Raw genomic sequence first — 22411 nt, 5'->3', positions numbered from 1 at the left:
GTTCCCAACAAGTTCCATACAAATGGTAACTGACATGAAATTAATCTTAGATTTTACTGCCTGCCTCTGAGCAGCTTAAGAGCCCAAAAACCTGAACAAGACATTTCTGGCTGCATTCAGTCCTAGTAAGTGTCAGGAAAACATTCTGGAACAAGTGTCTGCCCCAACACTGGCCTCCTGTAGTAGCACAGAATGTCTAAATCCAACCTGGCCTGTTATGGTGTGAGGTAGCTGTGAACACAAGAAGCAGAACCTGTAAATTGGTTCTTTTTGTCCCCGTCAGTACCTGAAATACAACAACAGGCCCAATTTCTCCCTTGGCGTTTGGTTGCAAGCTCTTCAATGCAAGTATCTACAGAATTTAGAAATCAAGAACTCCAACAGAAGCTCTAGGAAAAATAATTAAATGAAAGGGCTCCAAAATTTAGCAACAATATCACCATCTGTGCAGATTAAACCTAACCCATCCCACGTTTAAATTAATTTGCTTTGAATATCAGAAATAAGAGCAGGAACAGACCATTCAGCCCCTTGAGTCTTCACCACTATTCAATAAGATCATAGCTGACCTTCTGTGTCAACACCAATCTCCTACCCTATCCCAATATCCCTTAGAATCATAGAGTCCACGGCACAGAGACAGACCCTCCGGCCTAAACTGGTCCATGCCGACCAAAATGCCCATCTAAGCTCATTTGCCTGCATTTGGCCCATATCGCTCTAAACCTTTCTTATCCATGATGTGGAGTTGCCTGATGAAGGGGCAGCGCTCCGAAAGATTGTGCTACCAAATAAACCTGTTGGACTTTAACCTGGTGTTGTGGGACTACTTACTGTGCCTTTCCTATCCATGTATCTGTCCAAAATAGAATCATAGAATCCACGTCTTAGTGTCCAAAATTCTTTAAATCACGGTTGTCAATATACTCAACAACTGAGTATTCTCAGCCCACTCCCCAATCCCCAGTCCCCTCACCCTGACTCTATTTCCAGACTCCTAACTCCCATTCACCCTCCCTGTCTGACCCCATTAACTGCTCTCTGACGCGTCCCCTTTCTTCTACCTCTGGCCTCCATTCCCAACCCCCACTCCCATCCATTACCCAGCTCCCCCCTGAATCCCAATCTCCTCCACATTCCCATTCTCCAGCCTTCCACTTCCTGACCACCGCACCAACCACCCCTCCTCCCCACCTCTCTGCCTGCCACTGCCCGCTACTGCCCGCATCCTAGCTCAGAAGAGGCTCATTAACTCTCACTGGCCGCTTTGTGCCAGTTCTTGCCTATGGAACGGGTACAATGGAGACCAGTTTAAGCTCAGAGCTTAGTTGAGGAGCAGATGAAAGAGGGAATGGCCCATATTACCAGGAACATCACCCTAATCTTCCACCAACTCCCCTCACTCATCCTGTCCAGGGTGCTTTGATGCCAGTTTTGCAAAGGAAATTCAAGGTTGCAAATTTCAGTAACACAGAGATATTTCTGTGTAACTCTAACCAGGTGATGGGAAGCACAATATTCACCGGTCGCATTTCTTCCTTTCTGTTGGAACAATTATTGGAATAATTGGGGTTAAATATTCCTTGAACAGATTGTGAAAAGAATGTTTAAATTGCAAAATTGTACTGAATTAAGGTGAAATTTGGACCTTGTTCCTTGAAGTAGAGAGGTGTTCGATTTATGGGACTATAGATGTTTGTTGAAAACTAATTGCGCACAAGTTTACGACAGTTTCTTTGAACAGCCACAGTCAAACAGTCGCTTCATGGGACAGACCTTGAATATTAGAGGGATATGGGCCATGTAGAGGCAAGAAAATATTAGATTAGAGAGGCATTTGTGTCAGTACAGACTTGATGGGCCGAAGGTGCTGTACTGTTCTTTGTTTTTTGTTCTTTGTTCTATGTTATTGAAAAAAGAGACATGCTGCTCAAGATTTTCATCATGGACTCATCAGGACAAGCACAAGAATGCCAAATTTCAAACAATTGCAACAATTTATACTATAGGAAAAAAGTGTGTTGGCTTTGATTGGAAGAGACATTGCCATGGAGAAAGCAACATAGAACTATGGGTTATAGCATTTGTTTGAAATTTGGCATTCTTGCATTTGACCTGATGAGTGTAAGAAGAAAGCTTTAGCAACATGTCGCACGTTTCAGCACAGTGGCACAGTGGTTAGCACTGCTGCCTCACAGCACCAGGGGCCCAAGTTCAATTCTGGCTTTGGGTGACTGTCTGTGTGGAGTTTGCACGTTCTCCCCTTGTCGTAGGAACTAGTCGCAAGAGGAGGCCATTCGGCCCTTCGAGCTTGTTTCACCATTCATTATGATCATGGCGGATCATCAAATTCAATATCCTGAGCTCGCCTTCCCTCCCTATCCCTTGATCCCTTTAGCCCCAAGAGCTATACCTAATTCCTTCATGAAATTACAAAATGTTTTGCGTCTGCATGGGGTTCCTCTGGGTGCTCCGGCTTCCTACTACAGTCCAAAGATGTGCAGGTTAGGTGGATTAACCATGATAAATGCGCGGGGTTATGGGGATAGTGCCTGGGGGTGGGGGGCCTGGTTAAGATGCTCTTTTGGAGAGTCAGTGCAGACTCGATGGTCCAAATGGCCCCATTCTGCACTGTAGGAATTCTATGGTTCTATAGAAATGCCAGGAAGAGACAAATGGGAAGAGTCACAGATGCTTCGATTTCCTCTGAGCAGGTGTTTTAAGCACTTTAACAAGAATTGGAACCCAATGTCAATCCATTCATTCTAATTTACTTATCCATCGCACTAAAATATTTACAGCTTGTGCAGAACAAGTGAACTTTTTTTTAAAAAGCACACAGTCCAATCCAATCGATTCCAATCCCAAAGAAAGGTTTTATAACTGACTGGATGAGAGGAATGTGATTGATGATTTGATGGGACAGGAGAGAACAATACACTTCAATCTTCATCACCTGAGTGTACAATATCACTCAAATAGCAGCATTCAAATTCATCAAAGTGAAATCAGGGGTGAAGTCAGGAGGGCGAGTTCTGTAATAAATATCTTATCGCCATTCACGCCGAGGTGGGGGTGGATTTTCCCATCCCGCTGCAGTGAATGGAGATTTGGCTGGGTGCCGAATTCTCCGACCTCGCTGCAGCGGGAGTGTGGCGTGAACGGCCAGTACGATCACACCCGTGATGTTCCCCACCTGAATTTCCTCTCTACACTACAGCCAGGCAATGCTTCACACTCCGGTACTAAAAATGTGTCCCGTAATGCTTAACAATCACTGCTGGCGCTCTCAAAACTCCCCATTGCTTTGAAAGAACAGTAAAGGAAGGTTCAGGCTCAGTGAAACATTCTAATCATTGCTTCCCAGCCTGGATTCCAATAAAATCTCCCTTTTAAAAATTTAACCAGATTAGCATTTTAACATGAAGTAACATTCCCAATGGTTGGTGGGAGATGGGCAACCATTGAAAAGGCAGCCCCCAGCCACCTCTAGTCAAACAACGTTGAACCCAAACATTACACAGTTCCTTCTAGAAAGATCCTTACACAATTCTGAAGGTTTTAAACATGTTCAAAAGTTCAATATTCATATATATTTCAAATTAACACTAACAGGCTCGATTAAAACAATCAAAGAAAATGTGTCAGGTTATACAATGTACCTATATATGAATTCTATTTTCACATTTATCAATCTTTTCCTCGATTGTAATTGGTAAAACTGCCTGTGGTTTTAGGGTAATTTTAAACCCTGTTCTTATTACTTATTACTAACATCTACAGTAAGTCTACTTTGTCAATAAAAGTTCTCACATTTTCCAACATATATTGAGAAGAGAAGTTCTACGTGGCTGAGTCCAACCCACTCCTAAGCTGCTACATGTGCTGCACCTACAGACTTTAGTAATGACGGAGCAGTATCGAAATACTGAAAAGTGCCAAAATTTAGAGATGTGCTTTGTTTTTTAAGTTCCTACAGGGCTAACATTAACCCAAGCATGCAGATAGCTACCTCTTCATCAAATTAATCTAACTGTTAAATACTTAAATCTATTGTAAAAGCAACCTGCCCACCTTTGCATTCTTCTTCTTAAACTCTTTTTATCATAACCATAGGATAAGTCACAATCACACCTCCTGGCACCTTTAAAGAAGATAGAATTGCCATTTTCCTCCTTTAGGTTGCTGTATGATAACTTTAAGCAAGAAAATTGGGTTAACTAGAGTAATATGAGTTCTTTTAATTAATTATATTAACAATAGGTATCGTAACTTTGCGACTAGGCTGGTGTGAAACAGAACAGTTTTGTGAATTGATAAACAGTCAGGGCAGGTTGGAAGGGAATGGTCTACAGTCATTTTCTCCCTATTTTTATTGCTTTGAAGGGATTAATTCCTTTAACTGCCATTGACAAATTCTTCTGTGTCATACATTAGCCAAAATTGATTTGGATTTCTTACTTTAACATGGGTAATTATTTCAATTAGTAAATTTCAAAATTGATGCAAAAAAAGTGGTTCTTTGACAAATTTATAGCTGGATTTAGTTTAATTAAATGGCTATTAAAAAAAACTGAACGGGCATCTCCGCGGAATAGTCAGAAATTTAAATGCAAATGGCTGAAGATTAAGATTGGATTGATTTTTGCTGATAGATTCAAAGGAAGATTTAATTTGGGATATGAACAAAGGTTTTAACGAGAATTCTTCATTGCTTCAATTAGACCGAAGATCTCTCCCTTCCAACGTCCGCTTGCCAGCCTTGCCCATCTTTTCCTTTGACTGCAGCAAGGACAAGGCTGGCACAGTTCCGAACACATTCACTCCATGCTAAATCCCACAGCCTTAATCTAAAATACTACCCTTGCATGCTGCAACCTACAACTATTGCATCCTCTCTTAATACACAGAGAATGTCTAAAGGTTTCAAATTATTCTTAATTAAAGAGAATTACAGGTTTTTTTTAAAATATTCAGTCAGCACCCTTGTGCTGCTGCACTAGCTCCATATTCCACAAACTTTTCTTACCCTCTCTTGCATGCTCTCTTCAAGTAAATTTGTATCCTTAATTCACGTCCGTTAAACTGACCCTCACTCTTGATCAACATTCAAGGTTGACACGTTTCCCATCTTGCAAGACAAATTATTGCCAAAAAATGTTCTGCTATTTTTTAAACCAGTGCGTTAAGTGGCGAAATAGATTAAAGTAGCACTGAGAACTACACTTTATTTATTTATCTATCAGTGTAAAATCTAATGATAGCAAATTGTCACGGAGTATATGTCGGAAGCATGTGATGACATAACTTAAGTGCAATGCCAAGACAATGGAATGTCAGTGATGAACTATCCATGGAAATTGCTTTTCCACCTCTCAGGAGTGGCGGATTTTCTCTGGAACTAAAGGACTAAGATGTGCTGTTTGTCCTACCAACACCTCCATTGTGCATTGGTGTATGGAACTCACAATTAGGATCTACTTTTTTCAAGACAACTTTGCATCTTTGGTGCAAGTGGTCAAAGCACACTGGCTTGCGTTCTCAGCAGACGGGCCCTTCAAACGGTTGTGGTTTTTAGCAGACGTTTCAAAATGTGCTGGCTCACAGAATGATAATCTAAGAAACCACCAAAAGAATCGTAAACCGCACTTGGCACATTGACTAGATGGTGAGGTAATAGAAGTCTATAAAAAACTGAGCATGGGTTTTAGACAACTGCCGCGTGAAACAATGCAAATATGACCGGCCCACACTGGGATGGTACCACACACAGGGGTGGGAATTACCTCCTCCCCTCTTTGACGTCATTGCCAGTCACTCCATTATTCTTTCGCCGAAAGAGACTCCAGGGGGAACGACCGAGTCAAACATGCATCGCGTGGAAGGACACCCCCCTCCCTTCAAGGGGTCCCCACAGCCTGTGCGTTCAGCCTTAAATAAATACTGAGAGGTTCCACTGTTGTTAGGATCGGTCACAGCAGGGTCCAACGGTGCTCTCCAGGGAGAGCTGGGAGGCGTTGCGTAGGAGCGGGGCCAAGGGCGGATCCACCATGGAGCAGGTGGGAAAGAGCTTGTACCATCCAACCGCTGTGCTCGAGAGATCCAGCTCCTCCAACAGTACCTGGGCCACACCCATGAAGTACTTCCGATCCATCCGGCCGTAATTACCCCACACAATCACCTTGCAGGATAGAGAGAGAGAGAAAATAAATCTGCTGAAATCCACCAAAGATCCTTAGACACCACCTTCCAAACCCACAACCACTTCCATCCAGAAGGACAAGGGCAGCAGGTACCTGGGAACACCACCACCTGCAAGTTCCCCTCCAAGCCACTCACCATCCTGACTTGGAAATATATCGCTGTTCCTTCGCAGTCGCTGGGTCAAAATCCTGGAATTCCCTCCTTAACGGCATTGTGGGTCAACCCACAGCACGTGGACTGCAGCGATTCAAGAAGGCAGCTCACCACCACCTTCTCAAGGGGCAACTAGGGATGGGCAATAAATGCTGGCCCAGCCAGCGACACCCATGTCCCACAAATGAATTAAAAATAAATCACACTGACAGATTTTATTCACACCATCATTGTAAAAATACTTTCTTATTTTAAAATATGCCGAGGTGGTAGAAATCGCTGGTGGTTATACATAGAACATAGAACATCACAGCGCAGAACAGGCCCTTCGGCCCACGATGTTGCACCGACCAGTTAAAAAAAAAAACTGTGACCCTCCAACCTAAACCAATTTCTTTTCGTCCATGAACCTATCTACGGATCTCTTAAACGCCCCCAAACTAGGCGCATTTACAACTGATGCTGGCAGGGCATTCCAATCCCTCACCACCCTCTGGGTAAAGAACCTACCCCTGACATCGGTTCTATAACTACCCCCCCTCAATTTAAAGCCATGCCCCCTCGTGCTGGATTTCTCCATCAGAGGAAAAAGGCTATCACTATCCACCCTATCTAAACCTCTAATCATCTTATATGTTTCAATAAGATCCCCTCTTAGCCGCCGCCTTTCCAGCGAAAACAATCCCAAATCCCTCAGCCTCTCCTCATAGGATCTCCCCTCCATACCAGGCAACATCCTGGTAAACCTCCTCTGCACCCTCTCCAAAGCCTCCACATCCTTCCTGTAATGTGGGGACCAGAACTGCACACAGTACTCCAAGTGCGGCCGCACCAGAGTTGTGTACAGTTGCAACATAACGCTACGACTCCTAAATTCAATCCCCCTACCAATAAACGCCAAGACACCATATGCCTTCTTAACAACCTTATCTACTTGATTCCCAACTTTCAGGGATCTATGCACACATACACCTAGATCCCTCTGCTCCTCCACACTATTCAAAGTCCTCCCGTTAGCCCTATACTCAACACATCTGTTATTCCTACCAAAGTGAATTACCTCACACTTCTCCGCATTAAACTCCATCCGCCACCTCTCGGCCCAACTTTGCAACCTGTCTAAGTCTTCCTGCAAACTACGACACCCTTCCTCACTGTCTACCACACCACCGACTTTGGTGTCATCAGCAAATTTGCTAATCCACCCAACTATACCCTCATCCAGATCATTAATAAATATTACAAACAGCAGTGGCCCCAAAACAGATCCCTGAGGTACACCACTTGTAACCGCACTCCATGATGAATATTTACTATCAACCACCACCCTCTGTTTCCTATCCGCTAGCCAATTCCTGATCCAATTTCCTAGATCACCCCCAATCCCATACATCTGCATTTTCTGCAGAAGCCTACCATGGTGAACCTTATCAAACGCCTTACTAAAATCCATATATACCACGTCCACTGCCTTGCCCCCATCCACCTCCTTGGTCATTTTCTCAAAAAACTCAATAAGGTTAGTAAGGCACGACCTACCTGCCACAAAACCATGCTGACTATCACCTATCAATTCATTACTCTCCAAATAACTATAAATCCTATCCCTTATAATTTTTTCCAACATCTTGCCGACAACAGAAGTGAGACTCACCGGTCTATAATTCCCGGGGAAGTCTCTGTTCCCCTTCTTAAACAATGGGACAACATTCGCTAACCTCCAATCTTCTGGTACTATACCAGAGGCCAACGACGACCTGAAGATCAGAGCCAGAGGCTCTGCAATCACTTCTCTTGCCTCCCAGAGAATCCTTGGATAAATCCCATCCGGACCAGGGGATTTATCTATTTTCAGACCCTCCAGAATATCCTGCACATCCTCCTTATCAACTGTAATACTGTCTATTCTACTCCCCTGCAACCCAGTGTCCTCCTCAGCTATATTCATGTCCCCTTGCGTGAACACCGAAGAGAAATATTGGTTCAATGCTTCACCAATCTCCTCCGGTTCCACACATAACTTCCCTCTGCCATCTATAACTGGCCCTAAACTTGCCCTAACCAACCTTCTGTTCTTGACATACCTATAGAACGCCTTAGGATTCTCTTTAACCCTATCCGCCAAAGTCTTCTCATGTCCCCTTTTAGCCCTTCTAAGCTCGCTCTTCAACTCCCTCTTAGCCAATCTAAAGCTTTCTAGTGCACTACCCGAGTGCTCACGTCTCATCCGAACATAAGCCTCCTTTTTCTTTTTAACCAACAAAGAAACTTTTTTGGTGCACCACGGTTCCCTAGCCCTACCAATTCCTCCTTGCCTGACAGGGACATACCTATCACAGACTCGCAGTAGCTGCTCCTTGAAAAAACTCCACATGTCGGACGTTCCCAGTCCCTGTAATCTCCTAGTCCAACCTATGTTTCCTAATTCTCTCCTAATAGCCTCATAATTACCCTTCCCCCAGCTAAAACCACTGGCCCGAGGTTCATGCCTATCCCTTTCCATCACTAAGGTGAACGTAACCGAATTGTGGTCACTATCACCAAAATGCACACCAACTTCCAAGTCTAGCACCTGGTCTGGCTCATTTCCCAGCACCAGATCCAATATAGCCTCACCTCTAGTTGGCCTGTCTACATACTGAGTCAAAAAACCTTCCTGCACGCTTTGAACAAAAACTGACCCCTCTAACGAGCTAGAGCTATAACAATTCCAGTCAATATTAGTCAAGTTAAAATCCCCCATAACAATTGCCCTATTACTTTCACTCCTAAGCAGGATTGACTCCGCAATCCTTTCCTCAACCTCTCTAGAACTTTTAGGAGGTCTATAAAAGACTCCCAACAGGGTGACCTCTCCTCTCCTATTTCTAATCTCCGCCCATACTACCTCAACAGATAAGTCCTCATCAAACCTCCTCTCTGACACTGTGATACAATCTCTGACCAATAATGCTACCCCTCCCCCTCTTCTACCTCCTTCCCTACTTCGACTAAAACATTTGAACCCCGGGACCTGCAGCATCCATTCCTGCCCCTGCTCTATCCATGTCTCTGAAATAGCCACAACATCGAAGTCCCAGGTACTGATCCACGCTGCAAGTTCACCCACTTTATTGCGAATACTCCTGGCATTGAAGTATACACATTTCAAACCCTGCTCCACCCCACCTCTGCAATGCCGTGCATTGCAGTCCCCATCCATGCATCCCTCACTTTCAGCCCCACTACTCAGGATCCCTCCCCCCCCCCGAATCAGTTTAAACCTCCCTGCATGGCCTTAGCAAATTTACCCCCCAGGATATTGGTCCCCTTCTGATTAAGGTGTAGACCATCCTTCTCATAGAGGTCACACCTTCCCCAGTACGAGCCCCAATTGCTTAAGTACCTGAACCCCTCCCTCCTGCACCATCCCCTCAGCCATGAATTCAAACCTTCCCTCTCCCTATTCCTCTCTAAACTATCCCGTGGTACAGGCAAGAGTCCAGAGATAACCACTCTGTCAGTCTTGGCCTTTAGTTTCCACCCCAACTCCATAAATCCCTGCCTAATATCCCCTTCCCCTATCCTCCCTATGTCGTGTGTCCCCACATGTACAATAACTTGTGGTTTATCTCCCTCCCCCCTAAGAGTCCTGAATACCCTGTCAGACACATCCCGGACCCCAGCCCCTGGTAGGCAACACACCAACCCTGAGTCCCTACCTTTAGTTCCGACCCTCCTATCTGTCCCCTTAATTGTGGAGTCCCCAATCACAAGGCCCAGTCTTTTACAGCCCCTAACCACCTGAGCTTTCTCACTCGGCTCACCCCCAGAGATCTGCTCTCTATGCTCAGTTGATTCCTCCTCAACTGTAGCCTCCAGCACCGAAAACCTATTATGGAGGGGAACCGCCCCAGGGGATTGTCTTCCCGATTGCTTCTTACCCCTCCTCCTGGCATTGACCCAAGCCTCATTTCTAGGAGTTACTATTTCTCTATAACTCCTATCAACTTCCACCTCCGCCTCCCGAATTATGCGGAGTTCCTCTAACTCCCCCTCCATCTCCTTTACACGCTCCTCCAGAAGCTGCAATCTAATGCACTTCTTACAACTAAAATCTCCTGAAACACTACTGGATTTCCTCACCACATACATCCCACAGGAGATGCAGCATACTGCCTGAACTGCCATATCCTGCAGGAAAGGACTAAAAGCTAATCGAACCAGAGGCCCCAGTGCCATATTAACCCTGCTTCTTTCTGGCTCCGACTGCCCATTCCCCATTCCCTGCCCTGTTTTTCTCCTTCAAGCGTTTAATCCAATCCCCTCTAGAAAGCTGCAATTGCATCTGTATCCACAGAAACCAAGTAAATAAAACAACGTATCAGCAAGACAGCAGACCCCCTGAAAAATAAGGATCTTTCTACAAATCACTGTTGGAATATCAAAAACACAGTGGCCGATTTGTGCACAGAAAGATCCCACAATTGATAATAATGAAGTAATGTGTTTGAGTGATATTATTGAGGGAGAGGCATGGGGCAGTGCCGGAGTGCCTCGGTTTAACATTTTATCCAAGGTGGTGTCTCTGGCAGTGCTGCACTCCACCGGCACTGGAGGGGTGGGGCATTGTCTCTAATGAGGTTCTACAGTTATCAATTGTTACTCAGGAACCAACTGGAGCAGAGAACAAAGAGGGCTGGACTTGTCATATTCAGCAGGCAGAGTGTGTTCCGAACACCCTGTACCTACTGTTTATGAATGGATCCCAATCATAAGGTTTGAATATTTAATTGTAAAAGCAATCAGTTACTATCGATGGAGGCATATAAGTCGACCACTGAAGCCTCGAAAAATCCTTTGAACAGGGGTCGACTTATACAATAAGCATAAAACTGAACCACCAACACGGGTGTAAGTCAGTCACCATCGCTGTCATTCACCTTGCGAGGCAGGTCCACTTAAACACCTCAATCTACAGTAGCTGCCATTGCAATTCAGAATCATGAAGATCGAGATCAAATGTCATTTATTTAGTGCCTTTAACATAGTAAGATTTAACAACAGAACTACACACACACACACACACACACACACACACACACTCACACACACACACACACACACACACACACTCACTCACACACACACACACTCGCACACACACACACTCACACACTCTTGCACACACACACACACTCACACGCACACATACACACACACACACACACACTCACACAAACACACACTCAGACACACTCACACACACACACACACAATCACACACACATACACTCACACACGTACAAACACACACACTCACACACACTCACTCACACACTCACACACGCACTCACACATACACACACACATACACTCACACACACACACACTTGCACACACACACACTCACACGCACACACACACACACATACACTCACACACACACACACACTCATACACTCACACACACACACTCACACACACACTCAGACACACACACACTCACACACACATATACACACACACACACACAGAATCACACAAACATACACTCACACGCACACACGTACACACACACACACACTTGCACACACGCACACTCACACACACATTCATACACACACACTCACACATACTGACACACACACACACACACACACACTCACACGCACACACACACTCACACGCACACACACTCACACACACACTCGCATGCACACACACACACACAACACACACACACTCACAGTCACACACATAGACTCACACACACAAACACACACACAAGCACACACACTCACACACACACTCTCACTCACACACACACTCTCACTCACACACTCACTCACACACACACTCACACACACACACTCATTCACACACTCACACACTCACGCACACACACACACAAACACACACACACTCACACATACACGCACGCACACACACTCGCATGCACACACACAAACACACACTCGCACACACACACAAACACACTCACACGCACACTGACACACAACACACACACACACACTCACACTCACTCACACACACAAACACACACTCACACACACTCACACACACACACTCTCACATACACACTCACACACTCATACACTTACACACATACACACACTCACTCACACACACTCACTCACACACACTCTCTCTCACACTCACGCACACACACTCACTCACACACACACTCTCTCACACACACACTCACTTGCACACACACTCACACACACACACTCTCACTCACACACACACACTCACACACACTCAGACACACACTCTCACTCACACACACACACACACACTCACACACACACACTCTCACACACACACACACACACTCACTCTCATTCACACACTCACTCACACACACACTCACACACACACACACACACTCACACACACACACACATGCACACACACACTCACACACAAACACACACACACTCACACACACACTCGCATGAACACACACACAAACACACACTCGCACACACACAAACACACTCACACACACACTGACACACAACACACACTCACACACACACACTCACACACACAAACACACACACTCACACACACTCACACACACACTCTCACATTCACACTCACACACACACTCATACACTTACACACACACACATACACACACTCACTCGCACACACTCACTCACTCACACACACTCACTCTCACACTCACGCACACACACTCGCACACAAACACACACTCACTCACACACTCACACACACTCACACACACACTCTCTCTCACACACACACTCACTCGCACACACACTCACTCTCACTCACACACACACACACTCACACACACTCTCACTCACACACACACTCACTCACTCACACACACTCTCACTCACACACTCTCACACACACACTCACACACTCTCACACACTCACACACACACACTCACACTCTCACAACCTCACACACACACACTCTCACACACTCACTCACTCACACACACTCTCACTCACACACTCTCACACACACACACACACACTCACACACACTCACTCACACACACACACACTCTCACTCACACTCACACACACACACACACACTCACACACACACTCTCACACACACTCACACTCATTCACACACTCACTCACTCACACACACTCTCACACACACACACTTATTCACACACACTCACACACACACTCACTCACACACACAGACCCACACAAATACACTCACCCACACTCAGACATAGATTCACACACATTCACACTAGCGTTATCACACTAACGTACTGATTAATGTCTGCTACTCTGTGAAGTTAGTACCCAGTCGATCTGGACACTGACTATTGTTTGTCCAGTCCAGTGAGGTGTGGTTGCTAAGATATTGAGCCAAGCTCACTCCATCCCTCGATTTAAACATTGTCACCTGCTCTGTACTGACCTGCAGGATCTTTCCCTGCGGATTCTCGGTGAAGATTAGGATTTGCTGGTACAGCGGATCCAGGGATTTCCGAGCCATCTTTGTTTTCTTCTTTGCGACACAAGTTCCGTTCTCCAACAGATAGAGTTTAATATAAGCAGCTGAAAGGGGGAAAGGACACAGATTACAGACCCCAAGCTGAGAGTTTACTCCATCTTGTAAATAACTCTCTCCTCGCTGTTAACAAAGTGATCAGAGCTGCCGAGGCCCACCAGAGAAAGGGATGAACTATCTGCTGTCCTGCAGGGCTGAGAAGTTCAGTCTGAACAAGGCCAGGAAGCCACACAGAGACTCAGACATCTCCCTGATTCCACTGAGACATCCAAAGATGTGCGGGTTCGGTTAATGGCTGTGCTAAATTGCCCCTTAGTGTCCTGGGATGCGTAGGTTGGAGGGATTAGCGGGTAGGATATGGGGATAGGGCCTGGGTGGGATCGTGGTCGGTGCAGACTCGATGGGCCGAATGGCCTCTTTCTGCACTGTAGGGTTTCTATGATTTCTATGAGACTTTGACAGGTCTACAGCGGGAAATTCCAGAGACGCCCTGAATAATCCCATCCTGGCAGAACCAATTCGGTGAGGGAGGGGGGAGCAGAACATTGAGGAGGGAATAGATGGTCGAGGGACAGGTGGATGGTCGGGGTGGGGAGGTGGATGATTGAGGGGTGGAGTGGGTGGTCTGGGGTGGGGGAGTGGGCAGTCGGGGAGGAATGGATGGTTGGGGGGGGTGAGTGGTCGAGAGGGGAGTGGGTGGTTGAGGAGGGGAGTGCATGATTGGGGGGAGTGGATAGTCGAGGGGAGAGTAGATGATTGGGGGGTTGAGTGGTTGAGGGGCGAGTGAATATTTGAGGGGGGGAGTAGCTGGTCTGGGTGGAGTAGATGATTGGGGGGGGGATGGATAGTCGAGGGTGGGGAGTGGGTGATCCAGGTCTGAGCTGTTTCCTGAGGGGATGGTCGAGGGGATATGGGCAGCGATGCGTTACCTGGTGGAGACTTGGTGCCTGGTTTCGGGGTAAGTCCACGAGCTTGAATCACCTCCACCTCAAGCTGGCCGTTCCTCTCCAAAATTCCAATTTCCACATCACCTATCAAACAAATTGGAGAAAACAATCTCCTGAGTGTTTGTTATTAGGCCCCTGTTAACCCGACACATCTCAACCTGACAGGGAAAAAAAGACTGAATGGAAGGAGTGGAGAGAAAAACTTTCATTTGTTCAAAACCAATGAATTGAAGAAGTCGGAATCCTGGAAGAGAAATAATAAGTGTTGGATATCTATATTACATATAGTATATGTGTGTATTTATGTATATCATTATATATATATAAATAATATTATAAAAAGTGTGCTTTTTCATGTTTCAGGAGAATGTTTTAAAATTTAGCCTTTTTCTACAGGCAGTCAGTATGTCTGGTGGGAATATAGCTCAGATGCTGGGACGACAGGATAATTACTTATTTCAACCTTGCGCATAGTAATGTTCATAGTATTATAGAATCAGACAATCCCTACAGTACAGAAGAGGCCATTCGGCCCAGCACGTCTGCACCAACTCTCTGACAGAGTATATTACCCAGGCACTCTCCACTTCCCCTGCAACCCCACACAAATTTTCCATGGCCAGTCCACCTAACCTGCATATCTTTGGACTGTGGGAGGAAACCGGTGCACCTGAAGGAAACCCGCACAGACACGGGGAGAATGTGCAAACACCACACAGACAGTCACTCAAGGCTGGAATCAAATCTGGGTCGCTGACGCTATGACGCAGCAGTGCTAACCACTGTGCCACCCTGCTGCTGTGTAAAGTACAGTTCATTGACTTTTGTTTACTTAGGTTCCCTGGGATTTCTGATTAGAGTGATTGACAGTCATGTGATTATGTGGTTTATGTGCGATCCTGGATCTGTAGCAGAGAAAGAAACAGGCTTTAGCAGAAAGGTATTGCAGTTTTGTTGTTCTGGGTTGAAGTCAGACTTCTGAAAGCTCTATATCTCTCTGAAAACTCCAAGGCTGTCTACACTCATTATAGCAAGTATATTTGTGATCGCTAACTATATTTAAGGTGGTTGTTAAGTCTGTAAGACAAGTGTTGCTTATTTGGAACTGAAATAGTGAGAAGTTATAAATTAGAGTTGTTTCTTTTCATGTTTAAAGATTGTTCAGTTGCTTCATTTTGTTAGAGTTATATTTAAACTGTGTTTGGAATAAAGCTTGTTTTGATAAAAATGATCCTTAATTTGGCAGTGGAATTACTCCTGGAGCGAAACATCCTTTCCTCACATTTATGCCAAAATAGAAAAATTGTTGGAGTCTAGGCTGGCTTCATACTATACCTTGTGGTTCAGGTTCAGGATTCTAACACAAGAGAAAATCTAACCATTGCCCCACAAAATTCAATAATATTAGCATCGCTGAATCCCCCACTATTGACATAATTACAGAAATCACAGAAACTCTACAGTGCAGAAAGAGGCCATTTGGCCCATCGAGTCTGCACCGACCACAATCCCACCAGGCCCTTCCCCCATATCCCTACATATTTACCCACTAATCCCTCTAACCTATGCATCTCAGGACACTAAGGGGCAATTTTTAGCATGGCCAACCAACCTAACCCGCACATCTTTGGACTGTGGGAGGAAACCGGAGCACCCGGAGGAAACCCACGCAGACACGAGGAGAATGTGCAACCTCCACACAGGCAGTGACCCAAACCGGGAATCGAACCCAGGTCCCTGGGTGAAGCTGTGAAGCAGCAGTGCTAACCACTGTGCTACCATGCCGCCCCTGGGAGTTATCATTGATCACAAACTGAACTGCACTAGCCATATAAATACTGTGGCTACAAGAGCAAGTCAGAGGCTGGGAATCCTACAGTGAGTAACTCACCTCCTGACCCACCCCCCCCAAAGCCTGTCCACCATCTATAAGGCGCAAGTCAGGAGTTTTTTTTTTAACTGGTCGGTGCAACATCGTGGGCCGAAGGGCCTGTTCTGCGCTGTAATGTTCTATGTTCTATGTTCTATGTTCTATGTGATGGAATACCCTCCACTTGCCTGGATGGGTGCAGCTCCAACAACACTCAAGAAACTTGAAGCCATCCAGGAAAAAGCAGTTCATTTGATCAACAGCCCATCCGTCACCTTAAACATTCACTCCCTCCTCCACTAACGCACAGTGACAGCCGTGTGGACCATCTACAAGATGCACTGCAGAAACTCACCGAGGCTCCTTCGACAGCACTTTCCAACCTGTGATCGCTACCATCTAGAAGGACAAGGACAGCAGGTACACGGGGACACCGCCACCTGCAAGTTCCCCTCCAAGCCACTCACCATCCTGACTTGGAAATATATCACCACTCTTTCCCTGTCACTGGGTGAAAATGGTGGAACTCCCTCCCTGAGAGCACAGTGGGTGTACCTACATGGACAGTAGCGGTTCAAGAAGGCGGCTCACCACCACCTTCTCAAGGGCGATTAGGGATGGGCAATAAATTCTGGCCTAGCCAGTGACACCCACATCCTGAGAATTAATAAAATGAATGTCCTGAGAGTGCGGATGGGGCCTTGTGTTTAAGTTTCACCCAAAGCGTGACACTCCCAAACATGCAAGACTTATTTCCACGACACCTGGCAGCGTGCGTCAGCCTGGATTCTGGGGATCAGTATTGAGACAAGGACATGACTGTCAGACGCTGAGCTGCCGGTGCCATCGCCCCAGCCAGTGCCCAAGATAATGGAGAAAATGATCCTGTCTGTCACTGTCCAGTCACAAGTCGCAAGCTCGGTGTAATTTTTGGATGGAGAATCGTGGGAGTATGAAAACTGTCATTTAATTAAAGGCTCGAATCACATCCTAATCCACCGCACTGAGTCTGGATTGTGTTGTCAATACACTGCCTGAATCCGGGAGTTCAATCATATACCACTCGCTGACCATCTGTTATCATCAGACTGACAACTTTCTCATGAAGCGTGTACATTATATTCATTGAAAGCTGGAAATCGGATGAAGATGTGTCAGTTGGTTGGCCTGAGAGTGCAGTCGGGGATTCGGGCTTTGTTTATCAGGAATTCTCTGCAGGCATTTAATTATTCTCAATGGTCCACAAGAAGCATTCAGTTTGATTGGTTAGATAGTTTGAAGAAAAGTGGAATATGGGGATATTGCAGAAGGCAGATCCATGGAATTAGAATGTCGCTTATGTGAAAAATAGACCTTAACAGCGAATGTTTGCGAAAATGGCTCTTTTCCACATAACCTGCATGTGAGCAACTCAGTTACATTGCTGAACAGTTTTAATTAAAGGCTTTAGTATGTGGTGTTACACTGACCCCATGTGGTGGAAAGACTGAATTGACACCAGATTCAGGAGCCTAAAGGATAAGGAGCCCGTTAATTATTGAATCATAGAATCTCTACAGCACAGAGCGAGGTCATTCAGCCCATTGAGTTTGCACCGACCACAATCCCACCCTTTCCCTGTAACCCCACATATTCACCCTGCTAATCCCCCTGATACGCAGTGGTTAGCGCTGCTGCCTCACAGCGCCAGGGACCCAGGTTCAATTCCCGGATTGGGTCACTGTCTGTGCGGAGTCTGCACGTTCTCCCCGTGTCTGCGTGGGTTTCCTTCGGATGTTCCAATTTCCTCCCATAGTCCGAAAGACGTGCTGGTTAGGTGGATTGGCCGTGCTAAATTCTCCCTCAGTGTACCCGAACAGGTGCCGGAGTGTGGCGACTGGGGGGTTTTAACAGTAACTTCATTGCAGTGTTAATGTGATACTAATAAATAAACTTTAATTTAGCATGGCCAAAGCACCCAACCAGCACATCTTTCAGACTGTAGGGGGAAACCAGAGCACCCAGAGGAAACCCACGCAGATACGGGCAAAACGTGCAGACTCCACACAGACAGTGACCCAAGCCGGGAATCGAACCCAGGTCCCTGGTGCTGTGAGGCAGCAGTACTAACCACTGTGCCACCCTAAATCAGGAAAATTCACAGCTATAATAAAGAATCTCAGTTACTCGAGGGTTATCGATCCATTAACTTTAGATTGACTTTGACAATGATGTATCTGGTACTGGTCTTATAAAAGAATTAAAGGCCATATTGTATCCCGATTGAGAGATTTTTCTGGTTTAACAGATTGGGAAACAGTAGGTGTCGGAGTACGGATCGGCTGGACAATGGGCAGCTCCTCTTTTCCCAGAGAGCTGTGAGTTTCTGGAATGTGCTCACTGCTGGTTTGCTGAACCGGGTCTCTTGCCCTCTACAGGGAGCTGATCCAGATCTCGGCTGGCTCCGAGTTGCAGAGACCAGAGTTCGATGGATATCATTTGCTGCCTGAGATCTCCGAGTTTTGATCGGAGAAGAATTTCACAGAGTATTTCGTCCCTTATTGGCCCTGGGATTTTCTTTTGGGTTTCCTGGGAGATCGTACGGGAGGGGAAAGGAAAAAGAAAGACTTGCATTTCTATAGCGCCTTTCCTGTCCACATGATTTCCCAAGGCGCTTCACAGCTCATGAAATATTGATGTGGCGTCACTGTTGTGATGCGGGAAATGCTGCAGCCAATTAGCACACAGCAAGATCCCACAAACACCAATGAGCCCACGACCAGACCATCTGTTTGTGTGATGTTGATTGAGGGGTAAATATTTGTCAGGAAACAGGGGGGGGTGGATACTCCCCTGCTCACTTTCAAACTAGTGCCTTGGGGGCTTTTACTCCACCTGAGAGTGCAGACAAGGGCCTCAGTTTAATTCTGAGGTGAAGGAGGCGCCTCCGACAGTGCAGCACTCCCTCAATATGGCACTGGAGTGTCACCTTTGACAGTTCCGGGCTCCTGGGCCCCACATCCTCCTGATACAGAAGCAAGTGTCCTCCAACCTGAGCCACAGCTGAATGATCCAGTGGGAGTGTCAGTCGTGAGATCATAGAATCCCCACAGCGTAGGAGGAGGCCACTCGGCCCATTGAGTCTACACTGACTCTCCAACAGAGCATCCCAGCCTGGCCCACACTCTGCCTCATCCCTGCAACCATTTAACCTTAACCTGCACATTCTGGGACACTAAGGGCCAATCCACCTAACCTGACAGTGGTTAGCACTACTGCTTCACAGCTCCAAGGACCTGGGTTCGAATCCCGGCTTGGGTCACTGTCTGTGTGGAGTTTGCACATTCTCCTCGTGTCTGCGTGGGTTTCCTCCGGGTGCTCCGGTTTCCTCCCACAGTCCAAAGATGTGCGGGTTAGGTTGATTGGCCAGGTTAAAAATTGCCCCTTAGAGTCCTGAGATGCGTAGGTTAGAGGGATTAGCGGGTAAATATGTGGGGGTAGGGCCTGGGTGGGATTGTGGTCGGTGCAGACTCGATGGGCCGAATGGCCTCCTTCTGCACTGTAGGGTTTCTATGATTTCTATAATTTCTTAACCTGCACATCTTTGGACTGAGGGAGGTAACTGGAGCACCCGGAGGGAAACCCACGCAGACACGGGGAGAACATGCAAACTCCACACAGACAGTGACCCAAGCCGGGAATCAAATCCGGGTCCTTGGTGCTGTGAGGCAGCAGTGCTAACCACTGTGCCACCGTGCTGCCCTTTGTACCACTGTGTCATCCTGCTTAATTGTATAAATTACACCCTCACGGTGATTTCACTGAGGTTTGATGCCATTTAGCTCAAAGTTTATCTCTCGCAATTGGAGTAATAATGAACAAAAAATGGAATGTGAGGTTTTGAAGATTGGCTGAACTCAGTAGCCATGAAGCAATGAAAACGGTCAGGGGTGGGATAAAGTAATCATTCCAGGAAGGGGAATGAAACCAGCTGTGAATACAGGAGATATTTCAGATTGTAATTCCTTTAATGAGAATGTCATTGAAACCAGATCATCGGTAGAGTAAATTCCAGCAGGATTCCAAAAGCACATTGGATCTAAATAACTGAGAAAAGAATATCGATAAATACATTCGCAGATTTATCATTCACATCATCAATGCCTTTTCAACCACAATGACCGTCATTCTGGAGAAGGCGGTGGCCTAGTGGTATTAACGCTGGACTATTAATCCAGAAACTCAGCTCATGTTCTAGGGACTCGGTTCGAATCCTACCATGGCAGATGGTGGAATTTGAATTTAATATTAAAAACAAATCTGGAATTATGAATCGACTGGCGACCATGAAACCATTGTTGGAAAAAACCCATCTGGTTCACTAATGGCCTTTAGGGAAGGAAATCTGCTACCCTTACCTGGTCCAGGGGATCAGGGCTGGGATCTAAATATCCAAGGATATGTGTTGCGCAGGGTTGCATTGTTAGTAAGGAATGAAATTAAATCGATAGCAAGAAGTGATATAGGATCAGAAGTGTGTGAGTGTGTGTGTCTGCTATAGGGAGGGATGGAGGCAAATCATATTGGGAGCCTGATTTGAGTGGGACAGTTGTAGTCAGATTTCCCAGGATCTGAGAAGCCCAGGAGTGAACCGGAGGAATGAGCTGGCAGATCCAGCAGCAATAGGGATTTTCCTGGGAATGAGGAGGACTATGTTCTCGTGCTATCCCTCGCACTGGCCCAGGAAAGCTCGCAGGGCCAGTGTTGAAGTAACAGGAGTCTCTTACCCATCGATGGTGTGGCCAGAGTCTGACGCCCGACAAACTGGGCAGGACCCATTCCATCCAGGAAATCCCTGAACAGTCCGTCAGAGGCCAGGCAAACTCCACTGTAGTTCAGGCTGAAGAGAGAAGAAGTGTCCAGTTATTTGTAAGACAAGCTGAATCTGACAAAGAGAATGTGGCAGCAATGTAATCGTTTTATTCTGTTAAACCAAGTCTGGACACAAACAATGTCAATTAGCAGGAGACATAATGGATAGAAACATAACCTTCATCAATCCTTCACATCCTGAGCTTCTCCATCATTGAGGGAAGCTCCCAGCCTCTGTGAGTCTTTAGTCACACACAATCCAAGATAATTCATAGAATCACAGAATTCCTACAGTGCAGAAGGAGGCCATTCGGCCCATCGAGTCTGCACCGAACACAATCCCACCCAGGCCCTATCCCTGTAACCCCACACATTTACCCTCCTAGTCCCCCTGACACTAAGGGGAAATTTAGCATGACCAATCAACCTAACTGCACATCTTTTGGACTGTGGGAGGAAACCGGAGCACCCAGAGGAAACCCATGCAGACACGGGGAGAACATGCAAACTCCACACAGACAGTGACCCAAGCCGGGAATCGAACCCAGGTCCCTGGTGCTGTGAGGCAGCAGTGCTAACCACTGTGCCACCGTGCCGCCCCAACCAACAGTTATAACAAAAATAAGGTGATTTTTACAAAATACCACAGGTGGGGTGGGGGGGATTTTCTGACCGCGCCAAGCCTAGCGCACATTGTACCGATCTGCAACTGTACAAGGTACTGGTGAGGCCGCAACTGGAGTACTGTGTGCAATTTTGGTCCCCTTATTTGCAAAAGGATATATTGGCCTTGGAGGGAGTACAGAGAAGGTTCACCAGGTTGATACCGGAGATGAGGGGGTTAGCTTATGAGGAGAGATTGAGTAG

At 46.2% G+C, this 22411-nt stretch overlaps 1 protein-coding gene across 2 annotated transcripts in view; it reads right to left on the bottom strand.

Moving 5' to 3' along the window:
- Positions 1–5962: 5962 nt before the first annotated feature.
- Positions 5963–22411, bottom strand: part of rims4 (regulating synaptic membrane exocytosis 4) — a 103223-nt gene continuing 86774 nt past the window's right edge. For both annotated transcript variants that reach the window (XM_078236185.1, XM_078236184.1), the window contains 4 exons: positions 21460–21572; positions 14806–14907; positions 13784–13923; positions 5963–6181 (listed from right to left, as the gene is read on the bottom strand). In XM_078236185.1, the coding sequence (XP_078092311.1) occupies positions 5963–6181; positions 13784–13923; positions 14806–14907; positions 21460–21572 (574 nt within the window). The remainder of the gene's footprint in view (positions 6182–13783; positions 13924–14805; positions 14908–21459; positions 21573–22411) is intronic.

Source organism: Mustelus asterias, chromosome 20 (assembly GCF_964213995.1).
Source record: "Mustelus asterias chromosome 20, sMusAst1.hap1.1, whole genome shotgun sequence".
NCBI classification, from domain to species: Eukaryota; Metazoa; Chordata; class Chondrichthyes; order Carcharhiniformes; family Triakidae; genus Mustelus; species Mustelus asterias.
Note: the sequence above shows the minus strand (reverse complement) of the source record. Positions and strands in the feature narration are given on the sequence as shown.